Here is a 14,466-nt window from a genome sequence, read left to right as displayed (position 1 = left end):
CTTCTGGTTTAGAGAGGAAAGCCCCACACGACTTTCCTGCTCTAGGACCAGGACAACGACGCACGTTCTCCATCGTTCGCACACGAAGGTCAACACTAACGAGTTACAGAAAACCCTGGATAACACAAGGGGAACGGACTGAGGACACTTTGCGAAAACGCACTATCGCAGAAAAAACACAAGTCCGTACACTGGGAACACGTGGGATCACAACGCGCCAAAGGATCGAGAGTTTAAGCGAGAGAGTGAGATGTTTCGTATCTCACGACCAAGGACTTAATGAGATCCTGATCCGGGAAAAGCAGTGACCTGCCCTAATCCGAGCCGCAGGACCGCAGGAATTATCCTGGCGGCGGGGGTAGGAACTATCGGGAGCGAGATAGGGGGGGTAGCGCGGGAAATCTTGGTCGAGTTTGAGAGAGGGTCAAGGACCCTCCGAAGAGGTAATTCGAGGTAAAGTATTCGTGTCGGAACAAATATATATATACTGTATATACATATACAGTATATAAGGGATTTTGACGAAGCAAAAATCTATTTCTGGGCGGGAGACCTGTGCCGCCCAGTGAAATGCTCCTTTTGCATCATTTCTAAGGTATATAACTGCTATGAATTACCAGAGAAAAAAGTTGCATAGGAATGCCAAGGTTGAACCCAGCTTGCTCACCTATAAGGTGTCGGTATAATACTGGGGCGTGATAAATCACAACCAGAGGTCTCGCGCCATTTAGATATCTCCTCCTCAATATTCCCGTTACAGCGAGGTGCCGTTCAACACCCACCACTGAGAGCTACTACCACCATCTCAACCCACGCCAATGACGTCACTCCTCATAGCACCCAAGTTTGGGCCCATTCTGGGAGGGACGTAGAGGGAGGGTTCACTGGGCGGCACAGGTCTCTCGCCCAAAAATAGATTTTTCCTTCGTCAAAATCCCTTTTCTGGGCTCCACCTGTGCCGCTCCGTGAAATAGTACAAGAGAAATGGTCACAAAACTTGGAACTAATACCTGAGGGGAAAGTAAATTAATGAAAAAATAACAAAAACATGGTTTAATTCAAAAGTAAACAGGAAATACTAAGAATTCCAGTGAATGAACACTTCCTTAACATAAAGGATAGATGGGTAAGTAACAAATGCAGCAAAAAATTCCAAACTATTGAATGACAAAGTGAATGCAAGGTAAAATAATAAACTGCAAGAACAATAGATAATTTACAATCCTGAGGGTAAAAACAACAAAGATCAACTCGTGGGAGAGAAAGGCTATTAACAGACATGATAAGAATAAAAATGCACCATAAGGGTGTAGCTCAGGTAAAAAACAAAACCAAAACTAAAGTAGGGACAATAAGTAAGGCAGGTAGGAGGAAGGAGGATAGAGCAAGACATTGTGATTATGAATCATTACTTTCAGGAGGAACCACATTCCCTGCTGCGACTGTAGCAATTTTTAAGGCTTCCAAAGGTTTTAAATAGTGGCGTTTAAAAACTGTCGGAGACTTCCAGCCCGTATATTTCGTAAGTTCATCGAAGTTCATGTGGTGAAAGTAATTAATAGAAGTAGCTACGGCTCGTATATCATGAACGTGAGGGAATGATTCAGGGTTAGCCAGTTTAATGAAATATAGAATCTGTTGTCTGATTCCTTTCAGGGTGATGGTTCCTCTATTTTCTCTAATGAATAAGGGCCCTGAGGACTAAATGTAAGTTCTATTTAAATAGGCTTTCAGAGTGTTTACTGGACATAATGATGGGTCCTGAGGAAGTGGAACAATCTTCTGTTCTGGGGGTCCTCATTTTTGGCTAAGAACCTTTTGTCAGGGGAAAGTAGGACTTCCCCTGACAAGAGAAATTCAATATGACCTGGATCTCTAAACAAGGCTGAAAGTTCTGATATTCTGGCGCCAGAAGCTAGGCTCATTAGGAACAAGGTTTTCCTTAATAAAGGAATGTAATTACAAGACTCGTTAAGTGTTAGAAGCCAACTTAAGTACATCATTCAGAAACCAGGAAACTGAGCTAGGGCGAGTTGATGGTTTCAGTCAGGCGCAGGCTCTCGGGATTGATGAGAAGTATGAATCTGTAAGGTCAATATTGAAACCAATTAGGAAAATCTTTTTCAAGGCTGATTTAATTGTAGTAATAGTACTGGCCGCTAGGCCTGATTCAAAAAGAATTCTAAAGAAGGTTACGGTCAGATTCATAGTCATCATCTCAACCTTTGAGTCTTCTTAAAAACTTTGCGAGTTTTTTAACAGCCGAATCATACTGTCGAAGGGTGGATTCCCTTTTATCTGATTCTAAAAATAGGGTATTTTGAGGATCAATATCTGCACCTCTCTGAGCTGCAAATTTCATAGTCCCTAAAGTTAGGGCACACTGAATTTTTGAGGAAGCTAGCACATTGCGAGTTTGTACTACATGTGTTAGTATTGGATTGGGTATCTGTCGAGGGTGGAGACCCAGTTCCACCAGCAGGGGAAACCAATTGCTCTTGGGCCAGTTGGGGACTACTAGAGCGACCTGGCCTTTGAAAGTTCTGAGTCTGCCTAACACTTTCATCAACAGATTTATTGGTGGGAATAAGTAAATTTTCTCCCAAGTGTTCCAGTCCAATGACATTGCGTCTGTGGCGTAAGCCCGAGGGTCCAGGTTGGGGGCTACGTAACACTCTAGTTTGTGGTTGGACTCTGTTGCAAACAGGTCTATCTGAAGACCCGGAACCTGAGATAGAATCCATTTGAATGATTTTAGATCCAGTGACCACTCCGACTCCAGCGGAGTTGTCCTCGAAAGTGCGTCCGCCACTACATTCCGTACTCCCGCTAGATGGACTGCTGACAGATGCCACTGGTTCGATGCTGCCATGGAAAATATTGCTAACATCACATGGTTTATGTGGCCTGACTTGGAGCCTCCTCTGTTTATGCAGTGGACTATGACTTCGCTGTCTAGAATCAATCTTATATGTTGGTTCTTGGCTGGAGCCTCTAAGACCTTGATATGAAGTTGGCGGAATACTGTCGACCATAGTCCTTGGACCTTCCTGTACTGGGTCTTGGAGGTGGATATTGTAAAGGAACGGATTTTGCCAGATTTCTGACCTTTGTCCATGGCTGAAGTCTTTTCCTCAGAATTGGCGGAAGCCGAGCTCTTTTGTCTCGATATTTTTCGTTTGCCCTGGAGCGCCATACTCGGTTTATATCCTTCAGTCTGGCCTTCAGTACAATATCTGTTACCGAGGCAAACTGCAGGGCACCCAGGATTCTCTCTTGATTTCTCCTGAACGTCAATTTGTCCTTGAGAAAACGTTTTGTGTTCTTTGCTATTTCTGTCCTCTTGGCTGTTGGGAGACGTAGCATGTGGGAAAGTAGATCCCATTGTAATCCCAGCCATTGAAACTTGGTCTTAGGGACTAGGCGAGATTTCTCGAAGTTGATCTGGAACCCCAACTGTTGTAGGAATTTTATTACAGTGAACCCTCGTTTATCGCGGTAGATAGGTTCCAGACGCGGCCGCGATAGGTGAAAATCCGCGAAGTAGTAACACCATATTTACCTATTTATTTAACATGTATATTCAGACTTTTAAAACCTTCCCTTGTATGTAGTACTGTTAACAAACTACCCTTTAATGTACAGAACACTTAATGCATGTAATACAGTACCCTAAACTAAAACAGGCACAAATATTAAAGGCGACTTTATATCATGCGTTTCCTAAACACGCCAAAAAGCACGATAAAAAATGGCAACCAATGTTTTGTTTACGTTTATCTCTGATCCTAATGAAGAAACAAACGCATTTACACATCTGTTTATAGGTTAGTTTTTGCATCAGTTATATTGATTATTCAGTACAGTATGTTGATTTGGTTATTACTAATGTTTTACTTAATTTTTCTTAGGACTTCCAAATGAAATTTTTTTCTTTATGACGCCGCCTGAAACGACGGCGTCATAAAGTACGCTCAGTAAACAAACTAAGGAATTTAACCCGCATGATGAAAGTGATAAATAATGATATTAGAGTAAAAGCTTTTATAAAATATGTTATTACAAATATTATTTACCGTATCTATATAAAATCATACATACGTAGCAAAGCAGGAAAACAATCTACGAGAGAGAGAGAGAGAGAGAGAGAGAGAGAGAGAGAGAGAGAGAGAGAGAGAGAGAGAGAGAGTTGTTTTACATACGTAAATGTAAATTTTAAACAAAACAAAAATAGCCCCATTTCATATAAAATAGATTACAAATATTTTACTTTATCATATTACAGTAGTCTGTATAATACTGTAAAGTTCAGTACAGTATGTTGTTGTTAAAGTCGTGGCGATGAAATTCTCACGAAACAAAAACACGCCATTTGATTACAACAGCTGATTCATCTCTCTCTCTCTCTCTCTCTCTCTCTCTCTCTCTCTCTCTCTCTCTCTCTCTCTCTCTCTCTTCGTGTTATACAATACTTACATTTAGATGAAGAAACTAAAATTAGTTTTCTTAGTGTCAATTAAATACGAAATGAAATAATTAGGCCGAGTCTACATCCATTTCAATCATAGCCAAAAATAGGGCATCCGATTTCATCAGCAAACCACTATTTTTTGGGAAATATCATTTTATTCTAGAAAATTGCCACTCTTTAAATAGTTAATTGCACATTAAGAAAGCGTGTACTTTTGTTTTTAAATTTCGGGTGTGTTTTAAAAATCGAGTATTGTTGACTTTTTTTTTTTTTACTTTTGGCTGTGATTAGATCAGCTGTCATCTAGCTGCCGCTCTTGAGTGTGTACGAATACACTAACAAAGTATCATTTATACCATTTCTTAACTTATTCAAACCGTCTACAGTATACAGTTGATATTACATAAGCACCAATGTGTTATAACCTATCAAATTTTTTTGTTTATTACATTTAAACCCCCCTCTATCTCTCTCTCTCTCTCTACCTATCTCTCTCTCTCTCTCTCTCTCTCTCTCTCTCTCTCTCTCTCTCTCTCTCTCTACCTCTCTCTCTCTCTCTCTCTCTCTGTGGGCTACTTTTCACTACCTCCCATTCCTTACCTCTCTCTATCTCTCTAACAAATGATATCTTTGTTGCTCCTCAAAGTTTCATTTATATTGAAAATCAATCATGATTCAATTTTCCTTACTTTCTCCAATCTCGCACCATCGGTCACATCGCGGTATTTTCGATATTTCCGGAAAATCCGCAATATATGTATAGACATGGGTTATGAAAAAAATCCGCGAAGTGGTGAATCCGCGATGGTCGAACCGCGAAGTACCGAGGGTTCACTGTACTCTGTTTGTTGCTGTGAGGCAGTTCTCGACGCTGTCTGACCAAATGAGCCAGTCGTCTAGGTAAGCTACTACTGTATTTGAATTCCTTGGGTTCGTAATTCTTGGATTACCGTCTCTGCCAGTTTGGTGAATATCCTGGGTGCTATGTTGAGTCCGAATGGCATTACTTTGAATGCATAAGCTTGGTTGCCTAGTTTGAAGCCTAGAAATGGACGAAAATGCCTTGCTATCGGAATGTGATAGTAGGCATCTGTAAGATCTAGAGAGGTGGTGACGGCCCCACGGGGAAGTAAGGTCCGCACCTGAGAGACGGTTAGCATGTGGAACTTGTCGCATCGAATGTAAGAATTCAGATGAGACAGGTCCAAGATTACTCTTCGTTTGTCTGAGTCTTTCTTTGGCACGCTGAACATGCGACCTTGAAATTTCAAGTGATTTACCTCCTTGATTGCGTTCTTTTGCAATAGATCGTTTGCATATAAGGCTAGCTCCTTTGTTGGAAGTTGATGGAAACTGGTTGGTGGAGGGGGCCCTTCTATCCAACTCCACCCCAGACCTTTGGAAATCATGCTGAAAGCCCAATTGCTGAACTTCCAATGGTTCCGAAAGATGTAGAGTTTTCCCCCTACCCGAGGATTCTCAATGGTTCGCTGCGAATTTGCCTCCTCGGCCTCGGGAAAAGGTCGTTCCGCCACCTCTGTTGCGAAAAGTTCCTCTCGCACCCGAGCCTCTGGCGCGTTGGTAACCTTGGAACGCACCTTGGGTTTCATAGTTAGGGTTAAAGGCAGGGGATGTAGCATACGAGGTAGTTGCTACCTGAGACTGAGGGACCAACACATACTGCTGTTGGGGTTGTCCCTTTGAAGTGGAGGGTTGACTCCCTTGCAATACCGGGATGGTTTGGACTATTTGAAGTGGCTGTCGGTTTTGGGAGGATTGGAAAGGCCTTAACCTCTTCCTACCCCGAGATTGGTTGCTGGCTGGTTCAAACTTACGTTTGGGGACTAGGCCCCACCGAACCTTGAGGCTTTGGTTGACCCTGGCAACCTCGCTGAGGACGTTATTAACGAGATCCTCCGGGAATAAGTCAGGACCCCAGATCGGGGCTTTGATGAGCTTGTTAGGCTCATGTCTGATGGTGGCCTCAGACAAGACGTGTCTACGGCAACGACGTTTGGCTGCAAGGAAGTCGTAGGCATCAGACAGCAAGGTCTGAAGCAAGGACTTTGTCAGAACCTTAAAAAGGGGTTCCTCCTCATACATTAAAGAGGTCATTTCAGCCATTGTAGCTGAGTTAATTGACCTACTTAGCCGGGTCCGGGTTTCGAACTCGAGGCGGATCAGCGAGTCCGGAAGCCTGGGGAGACGCTCGCTGAACTGTGTGGAGGCACAGTCAGCGCTCGGTTTGCCTGTCGTGAAGGTGGCCGGGGCGTTATGCCAGCACTCGTGGTCACCCGGGAAGAGGAGGGAAGTCAGGTCCGTCTCCCGCAGCTGCGGTAACGGTTTGTCCTCCTTGATGGCCTGATAGGCTACGTCCATCATCTTGGTGACGCATGGAGTGGGGGTTTGCTCATCCACCACGAACATCGTGTATGAGCTCTTGTGGGGTGTGAGCATAGTGTTCACACAATCCCACTCATTCAGTGTGCGAACCCAGGTAGACTGGGCTTGTTCCTTAGGATAGATTACGGTCTCCTTAGGAACTTTATCCAACCGAATAAGACCTTCCTCGGTCAAACAAGCGAAGCCGGGGAAGGGGAATTGGAGGCCCGGCGGGTAGAACTCAAAGTCCTCGATAGGCCGGGTGCCACAACCCTCGATGGTCAGCATGCCATCTTTGAAAGGAGAATGCAGAGCCATTCTCCATGGGTTATTCTTCGTAAACACCGGGAGCTTGGAGGCGTCGGGGATGGCGTATTGCTGCTGTTGCGGCAGTCCCGAACGCATGAGGCTTTACACTAAGCTCTCATTATTCTGCATCCTCTCAGTGAGGGATGACATCATGGACCCGATCTGAGTCAAAAGCTTGTTGGAGAAAGTGTCCGGGTCAAAGGGAGCCACCGGGGTGGGAACGGAGGCTGGCGTCGTTCTCGAACCATGAAAAGACGAAGACGCGACAGCTGAGTCTTTGGGGACTCAAGAAGAAGAAGTCTTGGCAAACTTCGGAGACTTGGAAGACTTACGGGTCTTGAGTAAAGGCCTGCATTGAGCCTTAATCTCTCTCTCTCATACTTTTTTCTTTTCCGGAAAAGGAAAGTGGAAGTTCATAACTTTTCTTTATGAATATGGACTCGATTACCTCAATGACAGGTTCAGATACTATCAAAATGGACATACATATGTAGAAAAGATTTGACAGATGATGATGATGTCGAGTTTTCCTTTGTATTAGATTTAACAGAGCTGCATAATATCAAAAGCCCAAATACTTCAGAGGATTTCTATACAAAGCTATACAATAGTGATATAAGAATAACTTTGCCAATAGAAATAATGAAACACCTGAGCTGGTACCAAAAGTAACAGTAGGAGAAGTAAATAAAGCATGCAAAGGTATGAAAAGAGTCAGAGCCACAAGACAAGATGACCTAACAATTGTTAACAATCATACCCTAGCAAGAGCACAGAGAGAGTGTGAATCTACAGCCCATTCAACAAAAACTGGATGTAAAGTCTATCCTTCCACAATCGAGTGTCTTGCTTCACAGCTAGCATTCACTTCCTTAAAGAAAAATAAATTGAAAAGTTCGATTAAGGGCACATTGGTATGTCATACTCGATACGGTCAAAAACATAAGAGAAGAGACTTTGACAGGTAATGAAGCAGGCTCCTCCTCCTTGCTCCAACTTGTCATTTAACTGCTCGTTAAACAATTCAACGACTGTCCAGCTTATGCTGAAAACATATTCCCTAACTAAAGGACAATGGTTTGTATTTCATGTAGGAACAAATGAAAGAATAAAAGAAGCAAGGAATATTGTAGAGGGTACACAGATATGAGGAAAAACAGAGGAATCTTAAATTTTCAGTTGCATGGGTAATGTAAAGTAGGCTTATTAGTCATACTTCTGAGAATTTGCTGAAACTTAAAAAATCCACTTTGCTTCTCCTTTCCTTAGTACTTTACACTAATCTATATATGTACAGTAAGTTTACGCATTTGAAATCCACAAAGTTTAGCTACTTATAAAGGTTTCAATACTATGCATGGACCACTAACATAACTAACAAAATATTTGTAAAATCCTGTATCAGACAATAAAAGTTACTTACTTGGGTAGAAGAGCAAAGTGGGCCATATTGCGGGATAATTTTTCAAGTAATGCTACATTGTTTTTCTCTAAACCTTCCAGTCTCTTTATTTCTTCACCTTTGTTTTCATCAAATGTTGCTAAAAACTGATCCATTGTCTCCTCTCTTTTCCGAAGTTCACGGTACTTCTGACTGCGCTCACTCTGGTTTTCTTCTAATTCCTGCAATAAACATGCAGTATTCCCCTTAGCAACAGCATGAAACAATTAGCCCTTCTTTTGGATGAAAGATATATAAGCAACAATGATAGTTCAAAGTAAATAATGAGATTCCCAGCTTACTTGATCCAACTGGAGAATTTCTTCTTGAATACCTTTCATCTGCTCTTGAACCTCACTACACTGCCTTTCCATGGTTGCTATTTCTCCATTATCTTCCTTTACCTAAAATAAAAAAAAAGTAGAAACACAGGCGCTTAATTAACTTCCTTCACTGATTTACTTGCATTTGACTTACAAACTACAGAGAAAGAACAATACTGCTGGTTTCCTTAAACAGTTACTCAAGAACCTTCTCAATAGTAAAGGACACTCAATTTCTTCAAAAATATTGGTTTGCTGAAACCAAACTGGGCACTCAAACTCAAGCTTGGCATCATAAGGTTCTATAATGAAAGTCAAGTTTTGCATATCATGTCAATTTCTAGGATTGTGAAATATTCCAGTTTATCATAAAAAAATTCCCTTTAAAAAGTTTGAAAAAATGTCATGGTTGCAGAGGTTAGGACAGCAAGAGAGCTAGTAGCTCAAGTTAAGGAATTCTTAATACAGCTGAGGAAAGAAGGGGGTGCTGCAGAAAAACTTCAGTAATGTGTGAGGCGTATCATATGCACTGCCGGCAAAAAAAAAGGCCCCTGTATGAATTGATACCAATATATTTGGATTCCCAAAACCAGAGAAATAAAGAGACAATTCAGACCCCTTGTATATACATAAGAATTACATCACAAATTGCAACAGTATATAGATTCCATAAACATACCAACACAAAATACTGTATTAAGCAAAGAGGAAAATGACTGTCGATATGGGGCATAGAAAATGACAGTAGTGCATCTGAGATGATAAAATCAGTATGACCAAATTTAACCAGAAGAAACATTCTATACATGAATCTGAACCATAGAAAAGCAATGAACAACATCCAGCTGCATAAGATGAAATAAATATTACCTATGACGGGAAGGTATTATTTAGTAACTATTTTGTTTTGTCACTGAGATAAGTAACAGTAGGCATTTCTAAACTAAAAGGCTGGACATGTTGACTATTATTAACCTTAAAAAGAAAATATAAATTTTTTCTAATTACATTAGTATTCTCTTAATTTTTTTTTTCTCAATAATAACTTGGTTCACGAGTAACTCGAAACATGTTCATTTCAATATATGACCGTGAAATTTAATTTTGGTATATGTTCATTGTATTGGACTGTGAGCAAAAATTTTTGTCTGTATTCGGATTTATTGTAAACAAGTAATAACAAGATTAGTATGCATACTCGTACGCCACCCACATAGTATTCACAAGCTTTTTTTTTTTTTACATTTTTTTTGCATTAGCTTGCAACCCCCCTTAGCTCAGAGCCAAACTCTCTCACTCTACCAGCAAGAATCATCTCTCACTGATGTCTTTGAAATTTTTTTTTCTTGTAAGGTTCTGACTACATGTTCCTTTTAGTTGTATTGTTCATCATAAAGATATATTATGCCCTACTGTAATGTTAACAGTATTGTGACAATGGACCACAACATGATTAAAAAATGACAGTAGGAAGAAGAAAAAGTAAGCAGCCGACCTGCAAAAACTTTACTTTTCTACTGCAACATTCAAGAAAGGTAAAATTACTTTTCTGAACAATAGAAAATATCAAAGCATTAGACAAAGTGGAATAGATACTGTCATTGATGGGTCAATGGTAACATGATCTTAATAATAAAAATCATCTGTTTATCTGGATTGATGAGAAGCAGTTAGAAGGTGGTACAATTACCAAAAACACTATTTATGATACAACAATGATATTAGAGTTGAATAATTGGCAGTATCAAGAGAATATAGAGATGTTATGAATGAGGGAAAGCCTTCAAAATTTTATTAAAGATTCAGTTTCGTTATGAAAAATACTGAATTTATTTCATAATACTCACAATGCAATGTCGCATGAAAATAAAATTTCAGAGACTGACCAAGCAATTGACTCTAGATAGGTTCCATGTCAAAACTGAACATATAAGAGTGTAAAAGAAGATAACCAAGTGTCCTGAAAGTGTAAATTAAGAGATGCAGTTACTAATAGTGAACGCCATTCAAGAGAGAACTGATATTTCACCCGAAGTTCTTATGGAGGGAGATTCTCCCTCCAAGCAGTAACCTCTCCTCCTCCTCACTCGTCTCCCACATGTCAGCCACGACTCTCCCATTTGTCAATATTTCTAGTTTTAGGCATTAATTTTTTAATGTTAGAAGTTATAATTTGATGTTTACATAACATTAAAAACCTTTACAAATAAGTGTATATTGTATACTGTATGTGTATTCTTTATAGGAAAAATGATTTTGGTTTACGAGTTTGCTCCTGGAACAGATTAAACTCGTAAACCGAGGTAATGCTGTGCTGTACTTGACTCAATTCAAGGTAATTAAAGTACTGTTCTTGTTTTCATTTATCTTTATGATGCATTTGGTCTTAATGCTCTATTTCTATAAAGTAAACTTTCCTGCAGAAATGAACCTTATCTTCTTAATAATCAATTCCTAAATTGAAAGAGAAAATTTGATTCCCTATAATTTACCTAATCCAACGCTTGTTCTATCATTATAAATTAGAAGTGTATCAATATACTTAGTTCTTACCTGAAGAAGCAGTCTCTCTCGCTCTTCCTTAGGTGTTCCTCTTTTCTGATTTTCATTAACAATCTCATCTCTCTTCTCTTCCAACTCTTGTAACTTCTCATATAAGACAACAGCATCTTGTTTTACCTGGAAAAGTTAATGCATGTAAAAACTACTATATAACCTTTGTTTTCGGCTAACTTAATCACATCATATCTCATTAAAATAACCAAAATACACAGTGATTCATGTTTATTCAACTTTTTCTATCTTAAACTGATAAAGAGAAAATATCAATGAATATCAATAAGTGTGTATCAAAACAATAATATTCTTTACAAAGAAAATTCAACAAATTTCAAAAATACAGTAATTTAAATTTTTCCTAACTATACAAACCTGAGTTTTAAAATAGAAGATCTCAACAAGAGATTTAACAGCCATTAAATCATTAACAAGGTAGTTTGTTAATGACTGGTAATGCCTGTCACAAACTATTGATGTTTAACCTTAGGCTTAGAACTGAGAGGAGTGATTAAGGTGGGAATGTAATTTGACCCCTCAGTTTTGTAGTTAGAAAGACCACAAATTACTTTTAAAACTTGATTTTGTTCCTACCCTTATCCAAACCTTTCATTCTTTAAAATATGTACTAGGTTCACTCACTGTTGGGAGGAAGACCACTTGAACCAAACTGGAAGGTTCTTTTGCTTTCCTGGACATGTCATCCTTCCTGATCACATACAGGAGTGGGATGGTGACTCCACTAACCTCCTAACAGGGACATAACGTCAAATATGTCAAACTGATCCTGATATCAACCCATCCTTCCCCTTGCCAGAAGGATAGAAAAGTTGCTACTAGGATGAAATACTATGCAACATAGGTGCTTAGTTGCGTAACTCCCCAGCATAAGTCCTACCAGTGTGTTAGAGCTGCAGCTGCTGCATCCCCTCGAAAGGGAAACAAGAAAGAACTAGAAGAGACAAGCATGCTACCTTTCTTCGAAAATCATGCCAAACGTGTTACCTTAGACTACAGTAGGTGTATACTTGCGCAGTGAGGATGCTGGGATGCTACACTAGTAACAACTACTTGGTAACCACCACAGGAGAGGGGTTTAAGAGCCTATGGGCAACGTCAATCATGTACAGAGGCGAAGGTGGTCCGAAACTTTCATAAACAGCCTTCAACTCCAAGTACAATGACAGGTAAATCAGAAGGCTACTGATAGGGCTAAGCTTGTGAGTTTTTCTTTGAGAAGTAAGAAGCCTGCACTGACCGAAGTTGCACCTGACATAAAGCAACGTCACAAGACCAGAAGGAATAGTGTCTGGATACTTCCTTCTTGATCACGCTGATGATAATGAGAAGGCTGAGACATTACATTGTGAGATATCGAGGACTTGTCAAGAAGAACCACATGACCCTAACAAGGCATCTGTATATCAACTTCACATTGGAGGGATAGAATCGAGTCTCAAACTAGTGTTTGAAACCAACTGGTACTAAGATTTTGTAACAAGCTCCATGTGACAACAAAGGGAACAGAGCCCCTATCCCTCTAAGATTGACATGATGACAGACCCAAGAACTCTCCTACTCTGTTATCATTGTAGATATGAGAGACTGTTTTGAAGGAGACCCCTATGATGCCCTCTTCAGATTAGCAGATGTGCTCACCAGTACTTTGAGGACAAGAACCATCCCACCCTGGGACACCTAAATACCAGGGTAAGTAAGACTGCTCAAAGCTCTCTTCTTGCATGGTCCATTTTCCCAAGGAGGAGGGCTGCAAACCCTACTGTGAATAGTCGTCAGCAGAGGTAGACGAGAATATCCGCGATCTGCTGAAAGGTGCTCTGGCTGGTGAAACATGTTCTCTACGACCACATCACAGAGAGTCTCTCTCATTGCCTACCCGAGAGCTAGCTGAACGAAATACCACTTGACATGAGGCCACACCAGTGTATCCCCTGGAAGGAATAAGGATGGAGGATGATGATGTTTCACCCTACCTGAACGGTATTGGCCCTCGGTCCCTTACCTACTGGCCGATATGCCAAGAGTATCAGTCATACTGGTCTCATGATTCAGTTGACCAATTCCCCAAAAAACAGTCATTGCTTAACCTCCATCAGTCACTCCAAGAGGAGGAAGAGGCACGGATTTCAAGGGCAGGGTATTTCCCTGTGTTTTAGACCGCTCACCTAAAAGCAGTGCCACACTGGTACCTGTCACACATGACTCAAGGCTCAAGCTCCACTTAATGAACCCCAAGGGTATCAGTTAGCAGGCAGGTGAGCTCTATTGCTCACTCCAGCCAGAGGACGAGGGTTTTCTTGAGGACAAGGACACTCCTAAACACCATAAGGAATGGGGAAGTTGTGTGTAATGCCTTGCTTTCTCCTATTCTACAGAGCTGGTGTTAAGTAATTAAAAGAGGAAGCCATCACATAAGGCTCTTGGTCATTTAGGGTTCACCAGACCAAACTCTAAAGTAGAGGTCAACGGATGAAATCAGATCTGTCACTTCTTCCAGAAAGTAACGAGGGCTCACTAGAAGTCCAAAGGAGATTCTCATAAGAGGCCTCCTGTTTCTTATTCCTTCTGAGAAAGTGTCCAAAGAAGAGACTATGAATAGGAAGAAGAGGTAGAGAACTCGCATCTTTTTCCCCCGCCAACTGTTCTTCTTTGCTACCAAGAGTGGTTCAGTAGTTCCAACTGATCAGGAACAGGTTCACTACCTCTCTGATTGTCCTGTTACATGCAATAATGGAAACTTCCCAGTCAAACAGCATTCCCAGGCATATTGTCCTGTGCTTGGCCATAAGATCAGATCAACCTTGATCATGATCCTCATATTATAATAAGAACCAAAAATAGTATGGATCTTGGCAGGGGAAGTCCACCAAACAGGTAAGTCCACGAGGCTCTGACTAACACTCAGTTGAACAGTCATCTGAAAACCTGAGGAACGAAGATGCTTTTGGGATGACAGAAGAGCT

At 40.7% G+C, this 14,466-nt stretch overlaps 1 protein-coding gene across 1 annotated transcript in view; it reads right to left on the bottom strand.

Moving 5' to 3' along the window:
• LOC137634206 (intraflagellar transport protein 74 homolog) overlaps nt 1–14,466 on the bottom strand; it is a 75,374-nt gene that overhangs the window by 39,460 nt on the left and 21,448 nt on the right. Inside the window, exons 4-6 of the mRNA XM_068366477.1 lie at nt 11,480–11,605; nt 8,906–9,007; nt 8,586–8,785 (exon numbers count right to left, since the gene is read on the bottom strand). Of these exons, the coding sequence (XP_068222578.1) occupies nt 8,586–8,785; nt 8,906–9,007; nt 11,480–11,605 (428 nt within the window). The remainder of the gene's footprint in view (nt 1–8,585; nt 8,786–8,905; nt 9,008–11,479; nt 11,606–14,466) is intronic.

Source organism: Palaemon carinicauda, chromosome 44, assembly GCF_036898095.1.
Source record: "Palaemon carinicauda isolate YSFRI2023 chromosome 44, ASM3689809v2, whole genome shotgun sequence".
Taxonomy (NCBI): Eukaryota; Metazoa; Arthropoda; class Malacostraca; order Decapoda; family Palaemonidae; genus Palaemon; species Palaemon carinicauda.
Note: the sequence above shows the minus strand (reverse complement) of the source record. Positions and strands in the feature narration are given on the sequence as shown.